Source organism: Haliotis asinina, chromosome 4, assembly GCF_037392515.1.
Source record: "Haliotis asinina isolate JCU_RB_2024 chromosome 4, JCU_Hal_asi_v2, whole genome shotgun sequence".
Classification (NCBI taxonomy): domain Eukaryota; kingdom Metazoa; phylum Mollusca; class Gastropoda; order Lepetellida; family Haliotidae; genus Haliotis; species Haliotis asinina.
The window spans coordinates 21,171,703-21,197,315 of NC_090283.1; the positions used below are offsets into that span (position 1 = coordinate 21,171,703).

Genomic DNA, 25,613 nt, shown 5'->3' on the forward strand with positions numbered 1-25,613 from the left:
CGGCTTCGCTGAGAAGGGTACACAGGATTTTGCGAGGACGTTTTCCTGGGTTCAGGGATCTTTTGTACATAAATGAGAGATGTAAGTAATCAGAATTATTCTGACTATCTGTGTATTGTGATATGTTCTTATCGTTTACATTGTAAATGACGGAACAAGCCAGAAATGCCGATAAGTACCGTTGTCGTTCTGCGTGATTTTGCGTCAGTCATGGCTTCACGCTGCACTAAAAGTTTGACAGTTTCTTATGAATTACCAAATTATTTCATTGTATCTATTTTCAATTTGCTATTTTTTGCCACGATACTCTTCCCCTGAATATACTAAGCGTATTGAGCTATTGTAAGCAATGATTACAGGGCTGGATGTTAGGAAATTTCCGAAAATGCTACGCAGTGTAAAATTGGATTTTTTCTTTGTTTACATTTCAGTCAAGCGCTGTCTTTCGAGCACAGCGTTCGTTTTCATACAAAGTATATTTCGTTTCGTTTTGTCTAGACAGTTGGTATTGGTGACAAAGACCATTTGTAATTTGATTCTAAGATATATGGGGAATTCAATGATGCATTTGTCGCAGCTAACTATGAAGTATACATGATGTAATGGGCTTCTCAATACCGGCCTTCTCGAAACGTGATTTTGTAAACACTATCCAATATGGCGGAAAGCGCACTTCGGCGTTCGTGTAAGTGTATTTTCGAAAACATCCCAACCGATTCTGGGTACATCGGTGACGTTTCAGAATTATCATTCCTGGTTACATGAAAACTTGATATCAGTGATCATTAATATGCTATTGTTGAAATTCATTACTCCCGGTAATTATCCGATTTTCACATTTCAAAACATACTGCAAATAACGCTGTGAATCTCGATTTTGTACAGTTTGAAAAATGGCGACATTTATGAAGAAGCCTATTTTGAAATGCGATTTTAAGCACTTTAGCTTGGTCTGAGATGATAGTGGATGGTATCAAGAAACTGGGAATTTTCCGCAGAATTCAAAACTGTGAAGTATTTATATATGCGTGGTATATTTAGAATTTTATTCGACTTCAAAGTGAGGGGTGAAGAGGAGGGACATATATGTCCCTGTTGCATCCAGGGGGTTAAATTCTACAAATTTGTAGACGACCGTCCGCTCGTCACGCCGAAAATCCGGGTTCGATTCCACACATGGGTACAATGTGTGAAGCCCATTTCTGGCGTTCTCGTACGTGATACTGCTGGAATATTCTCAACTCAATCACTCACGTTAGAGGTGACTAACAGGATCGGCAGGTCAGGCTTACTGACTTGGCTGACACATGTCATCGTCACCCAGTTATGTAGATTGATACTCACGCTCTTGATCACTAGATTGCCTTGTTAAGACTTTATTATATGAAGACGGACGTCTTACATTTGGAGTATTGATGGGTGAGGCGTAAAATTAAATGCACTCACTCATTTCTGTGTCTGTCTTCCAGCAACCGCTCGAATCAGCTGTGCATTCCGTCTAACATCGATATATTTTACGCTGTAACATGTAATTCTACCTTCCAGGCTTCTTCTGTCTGACGGCCGCCATGTTACTGTAATATTGCCGAGTGCGGTGTAAAACATAACTTCCAACTCCCTCCCACTTCCACCTGAACACTTGTACACAAAAAACAACACAGCACGAATATTGCTCACTCGTCGTAGTCACGGTTGAGCGGCGCTTTCAACGCGATGTTCTGATCATTCATGAGCAGACTGCGCATGGTTCAATCTTCTCACGCTACTATAACTCTATGTCTGATTTTTATTAACGTCCCTTTCGAGGCCACAGTGTGTACAGCCTTCAAAGTGTGGTCACACCCTACTGAACAGTCAGCTGACTTGCTTGGATGAAATCGAATGTAGCGAGCCCAGACTAGATCTTTCTGGTTATAGCTGGTTTTGTACCTCCGTGACCGAGGTAGGATTCACAGGGAACAATTATTCTCACATCTCCAGAGCAGTGGAAGCAAACACAGACGACAACAGTGAGGTACAGTGATTACATGTTTTATGCGTTATATCCTAATAATCGTCAGCTAATGATGTAACGCTGTATCATCACAATAACTGCAGATAATGTTACAAGTCAATTACATGTCGCGTCGTTTTCACAATGTGACACAGCTCAGAGTTATTTCGTGGAACGGTTGTAGTTCAAGTGCAGATCATCCTATTGTAATTCTGTAACTATGAAGAAATTTGTTAATTGGTCTAAAGCTAGCATACCACTTGTATGAATGTTAATCTTAACACTTAACCTTAACCATAACCTTACACCTAGGATACGGAATTCTCATCATATAAGATTTTCATTGTGATCGTTTTTCTGATAAAATTAGATTTAAAATTTTGTGTGAGTGAGTTACATTTTACGTCGCTTGTGTCACATCATGACGTGAAAAAATTAATGATTATCAAGAGCCTGTGATAAATGACCGAAGGTCTCTAAATCAAATTACAAAAATAAACAGCAAAACAAAACAAAACAAAAACAGTAAGAAAACACCCAGTAACAACAAAACAAAACAAAACAACAACAACAAAACAGATAAATGGGAAATAACCTTTCAATAGCGAAATTCTTGTGTTACCATCACAAACAAATAGCGATTCATAAGGAAATGCTTATGAACCAGCCGGTATTGTACAGTAGACTCTGTTTAAAATAGAGATCGCTATATTTAATCTGGCACCTCTCGTAAACAGGTTATACTGGCTACAAATATAAACAACCGCGAATGTCCAACAAACTGGGGACTTTCAAAGAGTACAATTGCTTAGCATGCTGTCGGAACTGTCCCGCGATGGCTTACGTTAATTTTGAAAAGGTTTCGTCGCTTTCAGTTGCATAAAATATATGTCAGAACTTCGCAGTTGTAAGGAAAAAATGATACAAAGGACCTGCTCCAAAATGTCTGTTACAATTATGCCTGAATGTCATATTTGTTGGACCTAGGATACCTTTAACACCTCCCTCTCCTCTGTCACTAAGTTCCCTATGTGAAATAAAACGCTATCGAATATACATTTCTCTTTTATGTTGGAATTAGCCACGAGTAAACATTTACGTTTACATGTTCGTTTTAACATCATATTTTTGCGTTACTTAACTGTCGAGAACAAGGCTGTTTATATTTTGGCACTTCAAAATTTGATTTGCCAAAAAAATTAAAAGTCATATTTTAACGTCAAAGACGTTAAATCGTTGCTAGCCTGACAATAGTTGCCTAAACAGTGCACGTTTTTATTTTTTTTTATTTTTAATTCAGCAAACGGGAATACGTATGTGCACATTTTTTATCCTGATTTTCTTATGAGCGAGAGGAGTGGTCCCTGTTCTGTTTTAGATATTGGCTTTGAATGATGCTGAATGGCTAAGCAATCCCTGTCCAGGCAGCTGACGCAGACCCATGAAGTAAATTGGGCGTATTCTGTCTCTGGTTATTTGATGATGCATGACTGGCTGTAATATACTGGAACATTTTTGTGACTGATGTTTCATCAGTTTGTCAATGAATAGATAGATGATTATTCATAATTTAAAATTTACAATATCCCTAATTATTTTTGACCAGTATATATCAATTGTTCGTCCATTCCAAAATTTATTTCTAATTTTCTAAATATATTTAAGAAACAGGACCAGATTGCTCTTGAAACCATGCACGGTCTCTTCATATTGGTCGTCAAAGTAAGTCAAGCTAATAAAAAAGTAACCCAGTTCCCCAGAGAGTAAGTGAGTTTGGTTTTACGCCACTTTTAGCAATAACAGCAATATCGCGGCGGGGGACATCAGAAGTGGGCTTCCCGTATTGTACCCATGTGGGGAATCGAACTCGGGTGTTCAGTGTGACGACAGGACACCTTTACTGTGATGCTATCTCACCGCCCTCGCTTCTCCACGGAGCATTCTAGGACCACACTTGTGCTCTTGTGCAAAACTACCTTAGCGCTAAGACCACTAAAGTCTATCTTAAGGTATGGAAGTTATGGTCACCTGTGTACTAAGATCTCTTTGTTAAAACGGCACCCTGAACATACGGGTGCAATTGTACAAAACTGCCTTAGCGCTAAGACCACATTAAGTCTATGTTAAGGTATGTGAGTCCCGATCACCTGTGCAATGGTACCCTGGTGTTATAACTATTACAAGAACCACTGGCCATTCGCAGTGTCCAATTTGGAAAAGCTTTGATAATAAATAGTCTACACCGCTCAGTGAGCTGTGTCAACCAAGTCAGCGGACCTGAACACCATATCCCGTTAGTCGCCTCTTACGACAAGCGTAGTCGCCTTTTATGGCAAGCATAGGTTCCTGAAGGACTATTCTACCCTGGACCTTCACGGGTCATGTATCAAAGGAAGTCAATCACTAAAGTATCGATAGTCACAAATACTAACGATACAACGATAGTAAGGTACTGCGGAGTAATTTGCTATCCACCGACAGTTAGCGTCCATCGACTCATAAGCAGAACTGCATTTACAAGAAAAATAAGTAATAGAAAAATAAAAAAAATAATAAAAATAACAAAAACAAAGAAAAAAGCTTAGAACGAACTGATGGAAATAACGAAGAGTGTTTTCTACAGCCTCTTGTTGGACATTTCAATCGACCTGCTGTTGTAACGAGTGGTCCCTTTGAACTCGCTATAACCTTGCTTCAGTCCAGGTTAGGCATGTTCTACTGCATGCTGGTATTGATTTGTCGAGAATTCATGGTCAACGCTGCAAACCTGGCAACGCTTGAATGATCAAACTTGTTTATCGACCTGGGCCCACATGCACAAAGCAATCTTAGCACCACGACTATCTTAAGCCTATGTTCAAGAATGGGAGTTCCAATCATTGTAGCTTTAAGATCGTTTTGTGCAAGTGGGCCCTGGACCCGAATGTCAACGATCTTTGCCTTCTTTGACCTCTGTCCAGATATTGCTATTGCTCTTGACACAGAAAGCGGACAATGGCCTTTTTGTATTATTTACTTTCATTCTAAACCAACCACAAATGTTTTGCTTTGCTTGTCATATAACAAATTCACATTGCATGATCTCCTACATCGCAAACTGGATATGATGTGTTGCATGTTCTTCTTTTGGTTGATAGAAATGTCAAGGGCTCCTTTTTCTGGCTGTGTATTTAGGAGATAAACATAATGTGTTGGCCAATTTCCGGGTGTTATTGAGTATTTGAAGCACGGGAATGCACTTGGAACCGACGGCGTGAGCCGGAGGTTTCAAATGAAATATTCCCGTGCTTCAAATACTCAATAACACCCGGAAATTGGCCAACACATGATGTTTATCGACATTGTAAACACAAAAGTAAACCAAAGGGGTTTTAGTGTCTGCACTCGTTTACATCGAATACGGACACAGCAGTGAAGTGTCATCAGCTGGCCGTTTCAGCTGGTTCCCATGGTAGCGTCTGGAGTTGCTCATTTGTGACGTCATTCTAACTTATTGTGACGTCACAATATGATTTGAATGACGTCACCACTGTTGATGACACAACAAAACAATTGTTTACGTGTCAATACGCAGTGAATAGTCTTTCAGTTTCCGGGAATCTAATACCATTTAATCATGTTTTTCAACCAATCAGATTACAGAACACAGTAACTTTTGGTTTACAATACTGTGAGTAATGAGCGAACTACATGTACTTATCAACTATTACACGAAACTGACATATTTTGGAAAGTTGTGAAGACATTGTGAAAAGATTAGAAATTCGTGGATTAGAACAGGTAAGCGATTGTTCAGACGAAGGTGAAGGTCAACTTGTCATGTCGTTAGGATTTGCATTGGTCACGTGAGACAGTTGAGACAGTTGAGACAGATCAAAGATTGATAAACCCTTGCATATGACAAATTTCTAGTGACCGTTATCTAGAAAATCAGCATGAACCATATAAGCTGTGCCATCCATGACCTGGGCATCTTTTTTCGGATTTGGAAATGTTGAATTCCTGTTGATAATAAATAATAATGAAGACTAACACATTTATATCACAGCTTGATGAGTAGTGCATGCATGAACTTAAACTTTGTCACTACATCATTGATTGTATAAACCTATAGTTACAATTTATTAAAAATATTCAAGATAGGATTATCCAGTATCGAATTTGTTGACATGTGTATGAGACAACAAGCTGACTATGGTTCTGTAAAATTGTAGTAAATAAATTCTTCGAATTTTAAAGGAATTTCATGTATTCCTTCACGATATGTGATAAAATACTTTGAAAATATACGTAGAATATGTTTTAGAATGTCAATAAAGCACACCACTAAATACGTTATTCTGTTACGCGCTATATTCCATACAGAGTGAGTGAGTTTAGTTTTACGCCGCACTCAGCGATATTGCAGCAATATGGCGGCGGCCTGTAAGTAATCGAGTCTGGACCAGACAATCCAGTGACCAACAACATGAGCATCGATCTGCGCCATTGGGAACCGATGACATGTGTCAACCAAGTCAGCGAGCCTGACCACCCGATCCCGTTAGTCTCCTCTTACGACAAGCATAGTTGCCTTTTATGGCAAGCATGGGTTGCTGAAGGCCTATTCTACCCCGGGACCTTCACGGGTCTGGTGTACCATGATGGGGTACGTGAGTAAAACCGGAAGTGCGCAGCTTGGTCAAAGTTTGCACGATGCGCAAAAGGTGAGAACATGTGTTTTCATTACCATGGCGTGTAGTCTTTTTTTGTATGAATGTTTTTGGTCGAGCATATCTTCCCAGACAACATTTCTAACAGCCAAAACATTATATCCGGTTAGCACTATGAGATCATTTACCGTGAACTTTGTTAAACAGTTTTTGGAGACATTGAAACTTTATATCCCATAAAAATATAATTAAATGCGTAGCCAGCGAAACCTAAAGCCCCACATTTGCCCTTTGACCTACAAAAGACCTTGACCTTGGTTTATATGAGGACAAGGGCACGCCGAGGACGCGGCTTTGTAACATGGATCAGGTTGTGTAAATGAATGTGTTTAGCGGTGTTTAGATCAAGTTTTTCTTGCGTCTGTTTTTATTATACCTCGCATTTGGGTTACAACTGAAATACACCGATACCCGAAGAGTGTGCGGTGTTTTAATGATTACGTCTACAAGAAAAATTATCCACCCTCATACAGTCGAACCCCAATGTCTCGAAGTCGGCTGTGTCGAACTCATTTCTCGGTCCCTGTCGATTTCCTTATATGTATAACATTCGGATAAGTCGAACTGTTTCCTTGGTCCGGACGAGGTGAGCACTACGGGGTTCGACAATGGATGAAGTTTTTATTAAGTCCAAGAGATGGTGTCCGGTGTTGTTCGTCTAGGATGAATTCGATTAGAAGGTCAGCTTATCCTGCTGTGAAAAAGGGGAGGAATTCATTGCTAGTTATAGTAGAAATATGATCTATATGCTAAATTTTACTTGAGATACTATGGCACCCTCTGGCGACGGGTTAATCCAAATTCAAGTAAGGAATTTATAGAGCTGCAGGTTTAATCTCCGTGGAAATAGCACAATTCTTGAAATAAAACTGGAATTTTGAACAGGCAGGGCAATATAAATGGGAACGAGCTGGCTGTATAGTTTATAGGTATCAACAGCTCAAAGGAGATGAGCTGAATTGAAAAGGTTTAATTTCGTATAATGATTCTGGTTTTACAGTGTTGTTCCGCTGAGAAACCATGCGTCAGCCGACCTGTCCCTCAAAATCGCCAGGCAAGGGAATACAAAGTAGAGCATTTTAACGTCATATCGCGACGTTGCTAGTGATCTAAACATCGACATTTCCACAGTCCGGGCACTTGGTCCAAGCACCAGTCAGGATAACACCAAGTACCGCGCTGTAACGTCGTATTATGAGGCAGCCAGTGATCTAAATAGCGAGATTTCCTCAATCCGGGCACATGGTCCAAGCACTAGTCAGGATAACACCAACACCGCGTTTTAACTGCTTTTAAAATGGCGCGGCCAGCAACATTTACCCTGACTCGACACATGCATGCTCCATCCAGTATACCACACAGACCGTCTTCAGAATTTCACATTTAGACAAAGGACTGTAAATAAGAACGAGAAAGTTATTTTACAAATGACTGCTTGTTACGACTGTAAAATATGCTCATGGAAATTAATACGGGAACACCTGAAAATACAAGTGTTCCTTTTCAAGGTTTCTTCACGTGGTGTGTACTGCGTGTCTGTGACATTCTGGTGATAAATGAAGGAACACTTGTACTTTCACTTGTTCCCTTATTTGTTTCCATGAGTATTTATATCCAGTTTCGCAAAATTCACATAGAGAACACCCTACCACATAGAGAGCCGGAGCAAGCGACGCCGAACTTTCCTCTTCTCCAGAGAAATATACTGGCGTCGTGGCGTCATGTCTGTAATATTATCTTACGTTGTAAAGACAGGCTTGTGCGTTGTGTAAACTAAGCGGTGTTCAACAAAGCGGATGTTTAGCGAGTATCCGTTTCTAATCACTAACTGAAGTTGTTGTTAATGGTACTTTGTGGAAAGTGGGTGTTCTTGCGTGCACAGTGACATCCCACATGACGATATGCTATTTTATATTTAAAGGCTGGATGAATCGGCTAGCTATTCTCGAAACGATCGTACTCCTACGTACCTCTATATTAGCTACGAATAAAGTTAAGAATTTGTAGGATACCGAACGTTTCGAGAATACGGGCCCAGCTAGCTATTCTCGAAACGATCGTAATCCTACGTACCTCTATATTAGCTACGAATGAAGTTAAGAATTTGTAGGATACCGAACGTTTCGAGAATACGGGCCCAGCTAGCTATTCTCGAAACGATCGTAATCCTACGTACCTCTATATTAGCTACGAATAAAGTTAAGAATTTGTAGGATACCGAACGTTTCGAGAATACGGGCCCAGCTAGCTATTCTCGAAACGATCGTAATCCTACGTACCTCTATATTAGCTACGAATAAAGTTAAGAATTTGTAGGATACCGAACGTTTCGAGAATACGGGCCCAGCTAGCTATTCTCGAAACGATCGTAATCCTACGTACCTCTATATTAGCCACGAATAAAGTTAAGAATTTGTAGGATACCGAACGTTTCGAGAATACGGGCCCAGCTAGCTATTCTCGAAACGATCGTAATCCTACGTACCTCTATATTAGCTACGAATAAAGTTAAGAATTTGTAGGATACCGAACGTTTCGAGAATACGGGCCCAGCGACCTTGGCGTTCCTTAGAAGGTTACATTAATTTGAAACGTTCGATATCACGTCTGGCTCGGCTACGACTAACGATTGACTGAATTTACTTTTAGGCCGCATTTATCAATATTCTAGAACTATCAAGGAAACCAAGATCACAAAAATATTCCTACGTTTTCGATATTGATGCGAGGATCGATCGTGCAATGATCACAATTGTCATCTGAGCACGATGGCGTGACGCCAAGTTGATCTTTGGAGGTAATTAAGTTTTTTCACTTTCAGTACATTTACAGCAATAAAAAATGTCCTTGGTTGCTGAATTTCTGAAAGCTACCAATTCGTTCTACAACGGTTAGTCGTTGAGGTGGTAAGTCGATCTACATACACGCATAACGTATATGATTTGAAATTGGCATAATTAAGATTTCAAGCGATGTTTATAGAATTCACATCGCGTGTAAAACTGGAGCCTAAATAGTAGTAAACATATCATGCATGTAATCAATCAGCCTTATCACAATAGATTGTATTTATCATTTCTTATATACCCAAATTAAAAACATGAGATGTGTTAAATGGAATGTCACATTGGGATGGGTGTGTTCATTGTGGTGACAATCTTCAACCTGGACACCATTCGACATTGAATTGTGGATTGCTGCGTCAAAATTACGGAGCATTATGAGAATGTGTTTTTCATTCTACTGTTGCATTTGGTGGTGATGGGTGACAAAAGCATCATGTGGATTTGAACTCGCATCTAGAACATAGGCTATGTCATTTCACGTTAAGAGTGGGCCGAGGAGTTGCCTCCCCTTGTTTTGCTTACGGTGGATACTGTAAGCTATCAGAGGATCGAAGTGTGGCATGGCTACGGCTAGAAAAATCCAGAACTGTGCAATATATAAGAGATGGTTGATGAGATGTGTGGGAGGGAACGACTTATCTGTCTGCTAACATTGACGTTTCAAGACATACCACTCAAGAGGCCTCGTCTACATAGAACTTTCAACACCTGTCAACATACTTCAATCAGAATATCTACAAGGATCAACACTTTGGTGACTATAGGCATTTGTACTGTGTTTCATTATAACCTTGTCTATCTTTTATTCAATATGTAATTGAGCTGACTCGTTTGTGTATTATTTTACTGGTTCATTGGGGACTCACAAGCCCTTTATCACATAAGTTTCTAAACTGTAACGGGATACATACTATGTGACCTGCCATGCCCCTATGAGTAGCGGATGCTCCACTACAACGTCCCCACGTTGCCAGTACAACCTACCGGAATACTCAAACCTGATGCTGTCGCCATTGCTCAACCAGTGCTTGATCAAGTTCTTGAAAGGAGGGAAGCTGATACATTTTCTGTCCCATCACAGCTCATCCCAACTCATCCCAAATCTGTTTGATCTGGCTCAAGACTGTGGAACTGGAAGGTCATTTACGTAATCGACACTGCTGCGCGTCAGAACGTTGACGCAACGTTGTCATGTTGAAAAACCAGTATCTACAAGAATGACTGAAGGAGTAGGCTCAGAGCCTAGTCTAGTTGCATAAGGTTTCCCTGGACGACAATGATGGCACAAAATGCCATTACGCTGCGCCTCGGTCACGTGACGTTAATCTTCTTGTGACACACCTGTACCATGTCATCGGCAAATCGTATTGTTAAACGTGATACGTCACAGAATACACTGAAACACCTTAAACAGCCAAAATGAACAAATGATAAATAATAATAAAGTAATTGCCTCCCTCACTCATAACCAGTAATATGAGTGTCACCGTTTTCTAACTTGTTGAGTACATGAGTTCCACAGAAAAAAAAAGATTTTCATAATAAGGGGTTATATTTTGTTTCTTACTTGATGTCAGCTAAATTTCGGCGGTCTTTAAACAACCGAGGCTGAACCAGACAATCCACTGATCTACATCGTGAACATCAATCAAGGCACGATAACGTGTCAACCAAGTCCTCCATCCTGACCATGCGATAACGTTAGACGCCTTTTAAGCCAAGCATGATTGTTGCCTTTTAAGCCAAGCATGATTGTTGAAGACATTTTCTAACCCAAATGTTCATGGGTAGGTTAGTATAGTTAAAAGGTGGGACCGCTAGTATCAGTTATCTATTCAAAAAAGACTTATGCAATTTGTATCAGGATCTGATAAATATACATGTAGGGTCACCGTGTATGATCGAACACACTGATTTTAAAGGCACCTTAGAGCGAACAACATAAGCTTTCGCTTAACCTACCAAATAGGTTTGGGTTGCGGCAAGTGTTTCTTGCAAACAAATGGTTTTGAAATTTAAGGAACAGGTTTACTGTGCCTTGTATTTAATTGCTGTTTATAAATATATTTATAAATACAAATATTGCTGAATCTTGATGTTCGGCGTCAGAATTATCAGAGAGAAAATGCTAATGTATCATAATTGCCATTGAATATATATTAATATTTTAATATGTAATATATTTTCGAAACCTTACCTGGCTAACAATGTCCATATTTAATAAACAGACAGCTGCGTACAAAACGTTTATAAAGATGAACAAAAAGCTAGTTTCTAGTTGTCCTTCCAAATATATGCATGAGGTGACATCGCGTACTCACGGTCGGTAGAGTGCGTATCTCAGAGGGACTTTGATAAGTGTATTTCAGTTATATACATTAGGTGACATCGCATACTGACGCTCAGCGAGGCTTGGGACAAAACTAGTCAGCGGGTCGCCTAGTCGGAGCCAGCACGATGTATTATTGTATTAATGGATCTATGTGATATATGACTGTGTTTTAGCTTCACCCCTGGAATTCGGAACAGACCGTACCACTCTTCATCACTCGTGACATTTCTCGCCGCCATTTTATGGACTCGGTTCCGTCTTCGCGCAATCGGGCATAGAGTGAATGAGTGAGTGAGTTTAGTTACGTTTTAAGCCGGACTCGGCAATATTCCAGCTATATGGCGGCGGTCTGTAAATATTCGAGACTGGCAAGCATGGGCTTGCTGAAGGCTTATTCTAATCCGGACCTTCACGGGTAGGCAATATAATACACCTGCCGTTTACAACCTGCTATTGTGATGGATTTAATTTTCATTGTGACCACGAAAGTGATGAAGTATTCTTCTACCAAATAACTACAGTGCAAGCTGTATAAACCGGCACTCATCGGGACTGAATAAAATAAATCCAGTTTATACAATGCGCCGGATAGAAGAGCTGATGATAAATGTACAAGTCTCGAATGGAACTGTGATTTTATGCTGGTGTTGACAGCTTGCGGATTGGACTGATGCCGATTTTGACAGCTTCCACTGTAGTTTTGTAGGCGCATTCTGGTTGGTTGTTGTGTTCTCGGAAATGGGCGTGGTTGAATATGGAAATGGTTTTTTTGTTTAACTGATAATATTACAAGTTGATTACTCCCATAATGTTTGAGTGATTTCAGTTTTACGCCGCTCCTAGCAATACTCCAGCAATATCACGACAGAGGGCACCAGAAATGGGCTTCACTCTTTTCACCCATGTAGGGAATCGAACCCGGGTCTTTAGTGTGAAGGCTTTACCACTAGGCTACCCCTCCACCCTAGTCCTGCACTAGTCATGTAGAGTGGCTGGATTAACGTCATTGAAAACCTGCTAGCTTTGTTCACTTATGTAAAGTGCATAGGGTATATCAGGCTATTTGTCTAACATTGCTCACTCCGGGGTCTAGACTCGATTATTTACAGACCGCGGCCATATAGCTGGAATATTGCTGAGTGCGGCGTAAAGCTAAACTCACTCACTCACCCATTCACTCCGGGGTCTGGGTTAGATTCCCGAATGGATCTTCCGAAGATGCATCAAAACCGCCTCGCTCAATTTCCTGCTAAAATCGTACACGGATTAATTTCGTCGCTTGAATCGTTTTAAGCACATGTTCATGGCCGAGTGTACAAGGTCCGCGAAATGCTGACGACAGTCTGCTTCACGTGATAGCAGAGCAAACTATCCTACCTAACAGATGTTACACCAAGTTCTTTGTGGTACAGCGTGATAGATTACCAATGCAAAAAAAATCTTAACTTCTTTTGAGTCGTGTATGAAGCTGGTTATAAACTGTGCCCGTGGGAACCCGAGGAACCCCAGTCCGTCCGTCCATCCACCCATCCATCCATCATTATTTATCTATTTATTTATTTATTTATTTATTTATTTCAGGCGATGGCGTACTCTTCCGATATCGACCGAGGATGGGCGTGGCTGGTAGTGGCGTCCTCTTTCATAATCCATACCTTAACTTACGGCGTGGCGTGGTCCACAGGGGTCTACAACACCATCTTCATCGACGCCTTCGGTGACAGCAAATCTGTGACTGCGTGGGCAGGGTCGTTGACGTCCGCCTCGATGTATGCAGTAGGTACGGCCTCAACCACATCGGAAGCATCAGTGTTCTATCATAACAGCCTCTTGGAGTGATTTGACACTCGTCCACTAAAACATACCGTGTGCAGCGAGACGTGCCTGAGATAGATTACGTAATGACGCCATTTTTATATCAAACATAAGTTATGCAGTAGAAAAGTTCCGAAGGTTCCAAAAGTAGAGCCATCGACCTCCAAAACTCGAATTGATTTTGCATCCGGAATCAAGAGGTCCAAGTGATGTCCCCAACTCAAGCCATGTCATGGCCGCTCAGTAACTGCTCTTTAATATTTGCACAATGGCATCAACTTACATCATTTGTATTTGTTAAAATGCATGCGCAGAATGGCCAGTTACGTCATGGCTCAGTATCAAACTCAACATCATCATAAATTAAATATTAGAGAAAGCAGTAAGTATTATTGACAGGCTGTAACACATTCCGATGAGGCCCTTGATGAAATAAAAATATTTCTTCAGTAACTTTTCCAGAATTATGCTCTGCTAACCAACATTAATTGTTATGTGATAGTCACCCCCTTATGATCTTCTAATTACGTCTTCATCACCTTTCGTCATGGTATCGGATATTTTATGCTTTAAGTTTGCCCAACATGTTTTTAAGGGTTAATAGGATGTACAAATGGTATTATTATTTATGTACTACGTACATAATAATTCAATAATGATTCAAATATTCAGTTCGATTTTTTCAGCCGACCTCTTGCAGATGAGCGGGGAAACAATCTTTTGCCCTTAAGCAAAGGTGGTTTCCTAATTAAGAGTGAGACGCTCTCTCATCCGTTCTCCCTCTGTCTTCTTTGCAGGGACAGATGGATAAGAAAACATTCATCATGGTCTCGCAGATCTTCTTCAGATGAACCAGCCAATCAGAAATAAGCTTCGGGGTATATGACCAATCAGAAAGCCTCTTACAGATATGGTTTAGAAACCAAGACTCCGTGAAAGACGAGTCTGAAGTGATAGGTGAAGTGACAGTTTTCTTCACACATAACTATGCAAAGCTGGACAGGATGTCATGTAGCCCGGAAAGTCAGGCCTCTCGATGCGTTGTGTTTCAGGTCCTCTCGCTAGCGTTCTCACCAACAAGTTCGGGTGTCGCCCGATTGTGATGGTGGGAGGGGCTCTAAGCGCCGGGGGCCTCATGCTGAGTTTCTTTGCTCCCAACATCTTCTACCTCTACTTTTCGTTCGGGATCATGACTGGTACGTTCAGGTCTATACAGTGTAGTGATTATTTTATTTATTATATCTTTTTATATTTATCTATTTCAATATCCACATTGCTTTGCATCACCAACAAAGAAAATAAGCAACCCCCTTTGTCATTATTGAGCCATGTCCTTCGTGGCTCTTGTGAATTAAACCGTCTTACAGGAGTCACACAGTAGAACGTACACTAAGAGTTTTTTTGTTTTGTTTTTTTAACCTTCCTCGTTATTGCACCATAATACACACGTGGTTCGGTGGTTAAGCGCAAATTACTTCAACATAATTACCTTGTGTCTTTCATGGCTCTTGTAAGCAACCAGTGAAGATCCGGGTTAGATCTTCAGTTACCCGTAAGAGGTTACAAATGGGATCGGATGGTCAGGCTCGCTGACTTACTTGATACATGTTATCGGTTCCCAGTTGCGCAGATCAATGCTCATACTGTTGATCACTGGAGTGTCTGAACCAGACTCGATTATTTACAGACCATCACCATATAGCTGGAATATTGCTGATGGTGGCGTAAAGGTTCCCCTACGCTTATATTCATTTCCTTGAGGATTAAGGGGTTCCCCTGCGCTTATATTCATTTCAATGAAGGTTAAGAGGTTCCTCAACGCTTGTATTCCTTTCACCGTAGGCTGAGTTTATTTTACGCTTGTATTCATTTCACTGAAGGTTAAGAGGTTCCTTTTCGCTTATATTCATTTCAGTGTGTTGATTGAGAGGTTTTTGTATGCGTGTCTTCGTTTCACCGAGGTGCATAGGTTCAGAATTGTTTTTATGTGCTTTACTTCAATTCACCATGGCCCAGAAGCCTGTGTGTGTATGTATGTGTGTGTACGTGCGTGCGCGCTCGTGTGTTTGTGTTTGTGTTTTACAGTAACACTTAGAAGGGTAAAAGTTCTTATACGCTCGACTCCCTGCCAACACAGACACAGACACACACGACACATAGACACAGAAACACACGACAGACACTCAAGCACACACACACACACACATAAAAAACAGAGAGAGAAAGAGAGAGAGAGAGAGGGGGGGGGGGGGGGGAGTGAGCGAGACGATCACCACCACCATACACTATCACACTACCAATTTATACAAACACTAACACCGTACACTAACACTGACATCAACACGCACACATGACAAAAACCTCTTGACTACCAATTACAGTACATGGCCGATACATTACCCCATGTCACCCTGGTGCTAAACATGTCAGCTTGAAAGGACAAACGCACAGGTGTTCCTAGTGTTTACTCGAAATCATTGCAAGATTTAAAAAGGAAGTATTATTATATCTTAGGTGTGCAGTGGGGCATACTGACATTAATTCATACTCGCTCTGTCTGCGTCGTCTTCGTGATCAAAACAACAACATATTTATACTTATAGCATTTAGTTTCTAGCACGGCAGTTTCCCCTCTAAGTAGAAATATCTTGAGTCACTTTAGTTTTACGCCGCTCTCAACAATGTTTCACCTATATGGTGGCGGTCTGTAAATAATAGGATTTGGACCAGACAATCCAGGGATCAACATTATCAGCATCGACACGATACGATGACATGTTTCATTCAAGTCAGTGAGTCTGACCCCCGGATCCCAGCATGGGCTGCGACCAGCATGGGTTAATGAAGAAATTTCATGGACACCTTGCACAGTAAACCCAAGAGTTCGTGCAACAGAGTTCTGTTCCATGAATACCTTGTGCAGTATACTTAATTAAGGGTTAATGTAACAAAACCATGTGTTCTGTTTCAGTCATATTGTAAAGCTTACCCAAGGGTTAATTCAACGCAAATATGAATACTGTTCCATGGATAAATTTCACTATATACCCATGGCTTAATGCAACAAAACCAAGTGTTCTTGAACCCGGTGTACAGTTAAGTCAAAGGTCAAATCAACGAACCATAAACACCGCTTGAGCGCTAAGTAATATGTATATATGTATATATATATATATATATATATATATATATATTATGAATTGGTACATGTGGTGTATTTGGACATTACCACGTTACCATCAACTGGGGATTAATGAATCTTCAAAACTTTTTCAAATAAACCATTCAGGCGAGCCGAGATATAAATAAGTCAATAACAGACGTTCATCGCGCCGCGTTTCATACACAACACTTAATAATACATACAGCTCGGGTCGCCAGGGGGGCACACAGTGGTAATGGCTGTTCGATATGGCTTTTGTGTTGGGTGTTTATGTTGTGATATCGGAAGGGGTTACCTGCTGGAAACTGCACAATGGGAGGGATACTAACCTCCTTGGCTTTTATGTAGGTGTTTATCGACATTGTTCATCGCCCATCGGTCGTTACATTTACATGATGCATGGTTTATTGACGTTATAACAATACCAGTGTTTATGTACACAGGAACAGTGTAAGAGAACTGCCGACAGCCTGTATTTCCGAGATTTTAGGCTTGGGTGGGCATTCACGAGGAGAGGGAAGACACAGTGATGAAAATAGTCTGCTCAGCCGTCTCTTAACAATATTATTTTCCCTTCTAGTCAGTCGTTTTCCCCTTCTAGTCAGTCGTTTTTCCCTTCTAGTCAGTCCTTTTTCCCCTTCTAGTCAGTCGTTTTCCCCTTCTAGTCGGCCCGTTCTGCAATGTTAAAGTCCTGAATGCAACAAAACCAGCTATCCCAAGGTTCAGAATTTCTTATCTCACTAGGGCTCATTTTCAAGTTAAGAATAATTGTTTTACTATCTAAATAGTACAAAGATTCGTGAAAACGAATTAGGGAACATTTGAAAGTACAAGTGTTCCTTTATTCTTTACAGGATTTCACTCAAAAAATGTGAGAAGAAAAATGGAAATTAAAGAATAACGGTACACTTGTACTCCATGTGCGCCCTTTGTTCGTTTCCATGAGTATTTTTAGAGACGAAGCGACGATGAGACAAGGTGACCGAAATTCTCCCAACGGAGAAGTTACGCGTTACTTGTTCACTCGGTGTCTCCTGCGACGAGAGTACATATTTATCTTCACAAGACATGGGCACTGTCGGGAGCACAGTGGTAATATGTGTCAGTATACGTGAAATAGTAAACCCGGTTGTATATAGCACGCGCTGTGTTAGTGACTGTTAGTTTTTGAGCTTGAGAAAGTATTTCCACGTGTGCTACATACCACCGTGCTTGTGGCTGAAGGCCTTGTGTGTATATAGGTCATCATGGGGGTGAGGGGATCTGTTCGTATTAATTACCCAGGACATTGGAACATTTGTTGCTTGCCTGGTTGGCTGACTGACTGACTTATTGGATGACTGTTTTGTTGTTTGGTTGACTTTCTGGTTTGTTAGTTAGTTAGTTTATTGTTTTGTTTGTGTGTTTATCATATCTGATTACGTTGTCCCTTCAGTTAAGTTAACTGGTTGGTTGACTGACTCATTGATCGAGCGATCGATCGATCGATCGATCGGATGATTGGTGCATTTGTGGACGGATGGTCGGTTGGATGGATGTATGAATGGATGGTTGGGTCGCTTTAGATGGATGGATGGTCGGTCTTTTTCCTGTCTTGATAGATGGGTGGTTGGGTGGATGGTGGGTCGGTCGATTTAGATGGATGGATGGATGGATGGTCCATCGGTTGGTCGGTCGGTTTAGATTGGAGAGTTACTGGTCGGTTTAGATGGATGGTCGGTCGGTCAGTCAGTTGGCCGGTCGATTTAGACAGATGGATGGATGGATCACCAGCCTGTCAGTTTAAATGGATAGATGGAAGGTCGTCGTTTAGATTGTTGGATGGATGGTAGATTAATTAAGATGTGATTGGATGTGTGGTCGATCGGCCTGTTTGGATGACTGGATGGTTGGATGGATGACCAGCTCACAGCTGGACGGTTGCTTGGTTACCAGCCGTTCCGATAAATACCTGAGCTAGTTCCTCCAATCGCTACTTTTTCAACTCGGTTCCCAAATAGTTCTCAACCTTGAATCTTACGTCCTCCACGCGCTATGACGCCATGACCTAATGTACCTCGTGTCCCAAAAATTCTTTATAGGTATTTCTTGGCGTTTTCCACCAGCGTTCCAACACTAATGACGCAATATAGCGTGAGCAGCCAAACTGCGGATCAGGTTGTTTTTTTGGCATTGTGTGACAGAACAGGAAGATACACATGACAGTAGTTTTCCATTAGAAACACAAAGAATAAGAGCGTGTAATGGACGAAATAATCTAAAGGCACATGTGCAGTATACCAAAACTAACCCTAAAATATCACACTATATCATTGCTAAAAAAAAATTTTCAGGCTTCCTTCACGTCGACGTCATTATCAGTTTGGTGACATCATATTTTTTGTGACAGTGTCAGAGGTCCGTTGATATATGTACAGCTAGGTCAAGTGTCATCTCACAGAATCTTAATTTTATGCTAAGCAGTGGGATCTTAGAGAGTGAGACGGAGAGAGAGACAGAGATAGAGAGACAGAGAGTTGAGGAGGGGGGAGAGAGGGAGGGGTGTGGCTACGTGGGAAAGATAGAGGGTTTGTTGAGAGAGAAGTAGCCAGATAAGGAAATATGGAGAGTGTCACGCCGAGACAGAGAGAGAGAGACAGTAAGCGACAGAGAGAACAGTAAGAATAGTAATGAGACACTGGAAATGAGGGAGGGAGATGGAGAGAGAGTGGGAGGGAGAGAGAGAGAGAGAGGGAGAGAGGGGAGAGAGAGAGAAAGGGGAGGGGAGGGAGATGGTCCGATTGTAGTAAAAATGTTTTGGTATTGCATCACGTTGAAGGCTTCTGTCCCCTGTCTTCTGGCAATCGTGACGTGTGACTATTTGCATCTATATATACAAATGTATCGACTCATCTGCACCAGTGACCAAATACAGGAATACGCCTGGGTTTATGTAGAAAGCACAGCCTTACTTCCTGACCCCTTTCTTTGAACTGTATTCAAAGGGTCGCTCGTCGATGACAACCTGACCTAGTTCGAGGATGCTAAATCATTTCTTTAATCACATTGACCTTGACATTTTGCTTTCCACCGTGGCGGTTAAATGAGAATCAGATCATGACGGCTATTTTTGCTGAATCCGGTGTCATTATCAAAGGGACCTTATTCTGTACGATAACTCTCTCCATGATTACCTTGGGAGTCGGGACACTGACGTTAAAGACCTAAGATGTCCAAATGTATCAAATGCCTGTTAGATGACTTAATTTCCACGCCCTAAATATCCGGAAGATGTCCTTTAAACAACCCAGTGCCTGTTATGTGTAAATTAAGGCATAGTAATAAAGCTGATCTCATTAAACGGCCTCAAATGTTTCATTGCTGACAATAAAGACCCGAAATATATCGTAGATGTCCACTGAGATATACAAATGCTTGTTACATGCCTTTTAGGCCTAAAATACCTGGTAGATATACCTTAAACAACCCCGAATCCGCCACTGTACATAAACGGGCCAACATTCTGGTGGATCTCCGTCCAAGTTTCATAATGCTTGGTGGACGATATTATAGGCCCCAAATCCCTGCAACATGATTAGAGCCCCAGAATGCCTGATAGATGCGGTTTAGGATCAAAATACCGGGTGCATATCCTTTAAACAACACCCAATGCCTGTAACATGCCTTTTAGGGCCAAAATACCTGATATATATCCTTTAAACAATCCACATGCATGTTAGATTACTGTCAAGGTCAAATATCTGGGAGATATTCTTTAAACGATGTGAACATTATAGGGCCAAAATACCTGGAACTCTTTCTTTCACGAAGAAGCATTAACTAAGGTTAACCTGAACTCCCATTCGTTAACAGAAAGGAGACCCTGGTAGATATCCTTTAAAGACACCAATACATGTTATATGTACTGTCTATGTTCAGACAGTACTGGTAGGAAAATCACAGGCCCAGTTTTGACAATCCATGGGTTATCTACCTTTACATCGGTCTGCTGACCAGGACACATCCCTGACCTTGGTCACCCAGCCATGAAGTCTTTCATGTTATTGATGTCCCTGGCTATAAAGATATAAGAAATTTATTTTTCACATTGTCATGGCAACGAAGGCGGCTCCATTGTATCAACTGATTTATACTCCATCAAACATAGACTCGCCTGACCGATCTCGGAATGGATGATTAGGAATATTTATTAACTCTTCATGCAAACGGTGCTGTTTGTGAGTGCCACGACTCTTGTGGGACCCATTAACTGGCGTGTGTATCATAAAATATTTCACGATATCTCTTTGTACTTTCCTAAATGTGTCACCTCATGTGTGACATTTTCGCTGAAACGTTCCCCTGTGTATTCCCTTATATGTATTCGCGTGTGTTCCCCTGCAGGCGTTGTATCTATTGAAGCGTCAGTAAAATATTTCCAGCCCTCTTGGCTCCTGTCACCCGTCGTAATATGCTACCTTTGTAATGTGGTTTGTCCATCTGTAGTAGTGGTTGTGTTTGGTTAGTTGGTTGGTTTGTTGTTTAATGTCGCAGTCAGCAATATTCCTGCTATATGACGGTGGTCTCTAAATAAGTGAGCCTGCATCAGACAATTCATTGACAAGCAGCACCAGCATCGATCTACGATGACATGTCTCAACCAAGTCAGTGAGCCTGATCATGACAAGCACGACCAAATCAAAGCCGGATCGTCACTGATCTTGTAGTAGTAGTGGTAGTGGTAGTGGTAGCAGTCGTGGTTGTATTAGTAGTAGTAGAGGTAGTAATAGTAGTAGTAGCTGCAGCAGTGATAGTAGTAGTACCAGCAGAAACAGCAGCAGTAGTAGTAGTAGTAGCAGTAGTAGTAGCAACATCAGCAACAACAGCAATAGTAGTAGTAGCATCCACAAGTAGCAACGGTAGTATAAGTACTATTAGTGACATTAATAGGTGTAGTGGTAGTAGCAGCAACAGCGGTAGTAGTAGTAGTAGTAGCAGCAGCAGCAATAGTAGTAGTAGTAGTAGCAGCAGCAGCAGTAGTAGTAGTAGCAGCAGCAGCAGCAATATAGTAGTAGTAGCATCCACCAGTAGCAACGTAGCAACGGTAGTATAAGTACCATTAGTGACAGTAGTAGTAGTAGTAGTAGTGGTGGTGGTGGTGGTGGTGGTGGTAGTGGTAGTAGTAGTAGTAGTAGTAGTAGTAGTAGTAGTAGTAGTAGTAGTAGTAGTAGTAGTAGTAGTAGTAGTAGTAGTTTCACACTTACGTTTCGCCCTTAGGCTTCATTTCTATATTTTACACTTGCCTTACCCTTTACTTTTTTATTTCTGTTTCACACTTACGTTTCGCCCTTAGGCTTCATTTCTATATTTTACACTTGCCTTACCCTTTACTTTTTTATTTCTGTTTCACACTTACGTTTCGCCCTTAGGCTTCATTTCTATATTTTACACTTGCCTTACCCTTTACTTTTTTATTTCTGTTTCACACTTACGTTTCGCCCTTAGGCTTCATTTCTATATTTTACACTTGCCTTACCCTTTACTTTTTTATTTCTGTTTCACACTTACGTTTCGCCCTTAAGCTTCATTTCTATATTTTACACTTGCCTTACCCTTTACTTTTTTATTTCTGTTTCACACTTACGTTTCGCCCTTAGGCTTCATTTCTATATTTTACACTTGCCTTACCCTTTACTTTTTTATTTCTGTTTCACACTTACGTTTCGCCCTTAGGCTTCATTTCTATATTTTACACTTGCCTTACCCTTTACTTTTTTATTTCTGTTTCACACTTACGTTTCGCCCTTAGGCTTCATTTCTATATTTTACACTTGCCTTACCCTTTACTTTTTTATTTCTGTTTCATACTTACGTTTCACCCTTAGGTTTGACGTCTATGTTTTTAGGTTTCACTCGTGAAGATCCGGTTTTAATTTTGTCTTCAGTAACCCATGCTTGTCAGAAGAGGCGACTAATGGAATGGGGTGAAGAGGCTGGCTGATTTTGTTGACACGTGTTATTGTATCCCAGATGTGTAGAGATGCTCATGATGTTGATCATTGGATTGCCAGGCCAAGACTCGATTATTCACTGTCGGCATATGATGTTTTAACTGGAATATTGTTGAATGTGGCATTAAACACCAAACAAAAAACTATCACTCATAGGTTTCACACTTACGTTTCCATCTTAGGTTTCACACTTACGAAGGGCAAATTCGTTTACTCCCGTTTAGGCTTTACACTTACGTTTCCATCTTAGGTTTCACACTTACATTTGCGTTTTAGGTTTCACACTTACGTTTCCGTCTTAGGTTTTACACTTACGTTTCCATCTTAGGTTTCACACTTACGTTTCCATCTTAGGTTTCACACTTACATTTGCGTTTTAGGTTTCACACTTACGTTTCCGTCTTAGGTTTTACACTTACGTTTCCATCTTAGGTTTTACACTTACATTTGCGTTTTAGGTTTCACACTTACGTTTCCGTCTTAGGATTTACACTTACGTTTCCATCTTAGGTTTTACACTTACGTTTCCATCTTAGGTTTCACACTTACATTTGCGTTTTAGGTTTCACACTTACGTTTCCGTCTTAGGTTTTACACTTACGTTTCCATCTTAGGTTTTACACTTACGTTTCCATCTTAGGTTTCACACTTACATTTGCGTTTTAGGTTTCACACTTACGTTTCCGTCTTAGGTTTTACACTTACGTTTCCATCTTAGGTTTCACACTTACATTTCCGTCTTAGGTTTTACACTTACATTTCCGTCTTAGGTTTTACACTTACGTTTCCATTTTAGGTTTTACACTTAAGATCGTCACATATGTTCTCACATTCTTACGCATCCCTCCTCAATGTTAAAAATCACCCTGAAGTTTCATTCTTAGGTTTCACATTTACGTTTTATGCTGTTATGTTTCACACTTAGCTTTCACCAGTACGTTTTACCAGTTCACGTCTTATTATTTTGTAAACTGTTTCAGGTATGGGATTCGGGATCGCGTTCATTCCTGCAATCACCGCTGTAGCTCACTGCTTCGAAAAATACAGAGGCATCGCTACTGGAATAACAGTGTCCGGAGTTGGCGTGGGCACGTTCATCTTTCCTCCAGTCATAACGCTTCTCCGTCACGCGTTCGGCTGGAGGAGTTCTCTCCTCTTGGTTGGATCCATCTGCCTGAACATATGTGTGTGTGGAGCTCTCCTTCGACCCGTACGCCGCGTGGAGCTAAGACAAGACAAACCAAAGGTGTTTGACGTTACAGCCTTCCGCAAATGCGCGTATCTGTTTTTAGTATGTAACAACGTTCTCGTTTGCTTTGGACTTTCAATAGTTTATCTTCACCTCATGGCCTTTGCCGAAGTCAGTGGACGAACGGAAAACGAAAGTTCCATGCTGATGTCATCCATTGGCGTCGCCAATCTGATTGGACGTTTTGCTCTTGGTTCGTTCGGGAACCACACTCGTGTGAATGTGGTCATTGTATATTCAGTGTGTTTCATATTAAGTGGGATGACGGCATCTTTCTATCCGGTGCTTAGCAACAGTTACATTGCCATGGTGACACTGTCTTCCTTGTTTGGCTTCTTCACTGCCTGCTTTGGAGCCCTTTTACCAGCGCTTCTTGTTCAGATTCTTGGAATTCATAGATTTGCAAATGGCTATGGCTTTCTGATGATCTTCATGGCTCTTGGACAAATGATTGGCGGTCCATTTGCTGGTAAGTTTATATACTTTGAAACAGGCTCCCGTTCGTCTGAGACGCTTAATTTATTCGTTGGACGGGCCAGAAACCTATGACTGTGGGTTCGAACTGGAGCGGTGGGTTCGATTCCCCACATGAGTACAATGTTTTAACCCATTTCGTGAATTTTCCCCCGGAATATAAAAGGCGTGAAAGGCGTTAAAGGCGGCGTAAAACTTCACCCTCACATCTGTTTCCTGTAATGTTATTGGTGCTACGAATGAGGCGGTGGGGTAGCCTAGTGGTTAAGACCTAGGTTCGATTCCCCACCTGGGTACAAGGTGTGAGTCCCATATCCGTGATATTGCTGGAATATTGCTGAAGTAGGCTTAAAACCCAACTCACTCACTCACTCACTATTGTTAAGAGGCGCTTTTAATGCCTCACTCACTCTTAACGTCATCCGTATCATCTTTGTTGTTTCAGGGCTGCTCTACGACATCACTGGCTCCTACGATACCTCATTTTACGTCGGAGGCTCTTTCATCATCCTAGGAGGAGTTCTCCCCCTTTTCAAAGCGTGCCGCAAGAAGGTGGACAATGAAATGTCAGAAATGGAAGTCGCTGTGGTTGAAGAGGAGAAACAACCACTGCCGGCAGCTTAATGACGTCATAATGTATGACGTCATATAATTTGATGTTGCCGTGCAACATTTAAATCTTTACCCATATGTGGGTATATGATCTTTGTAACCATATGATATTGAGTGTGGAGAGGACATAGGGCTGGGTTGTAATACAGAGCATGTCAGTAAAACTACGCCTAGAGAGTGACATCATGAGCACATTTTTGTCAAACGTGATTAATAGTCAAAGCTTTCGCTCGTAAAGCCGAAGACCCGAGTTCGCTTCCTATCATGGTATAATGGGTGAAACCCATTTCAGGTGTTCTGTACCGTCATATTGCTGGAATAGTGCCCAAAGTGGCTTAAAACTCACTCACTCACTTAGCAAGACATGAAATGTTATCAAGGCGCTCAACTGTCAATCACTTTGTTACATGGACTTATCTCGCTAGAA

The 25,613-nt window shown here is 41.1% G+C and overlaps 1 protein-coding gene across 1 annotated transcript; it reads left to right on the top strand.

Moving 5' to 3' along the window:
* On the top strand, window positions 1-25,287 carry LOC137281370 (monocarboxylate transporter 13-like). Its single transcript, XM_067812555.1, has 5 exons — window positions 1-81; window positions 13,465-13,663; window positions 14,751-14,894; window positions 23,832-24,569; window positions 25,020-25,287. The coding sequence occupies exons 1-5, from the start codon at window positions 73-75 to the stop codon at window positions 25,196-25,198; spliced, it is 1,269 nt and encodes a 422-aa protein (XP_067668656.1). The 5' UTR covers window positions 1-72; the 3' UTR covers window positions 25,199-25,287.
* The last annotated feature ends 326 nt before the right edge of the window (window positions 25,288-25,613 follow it).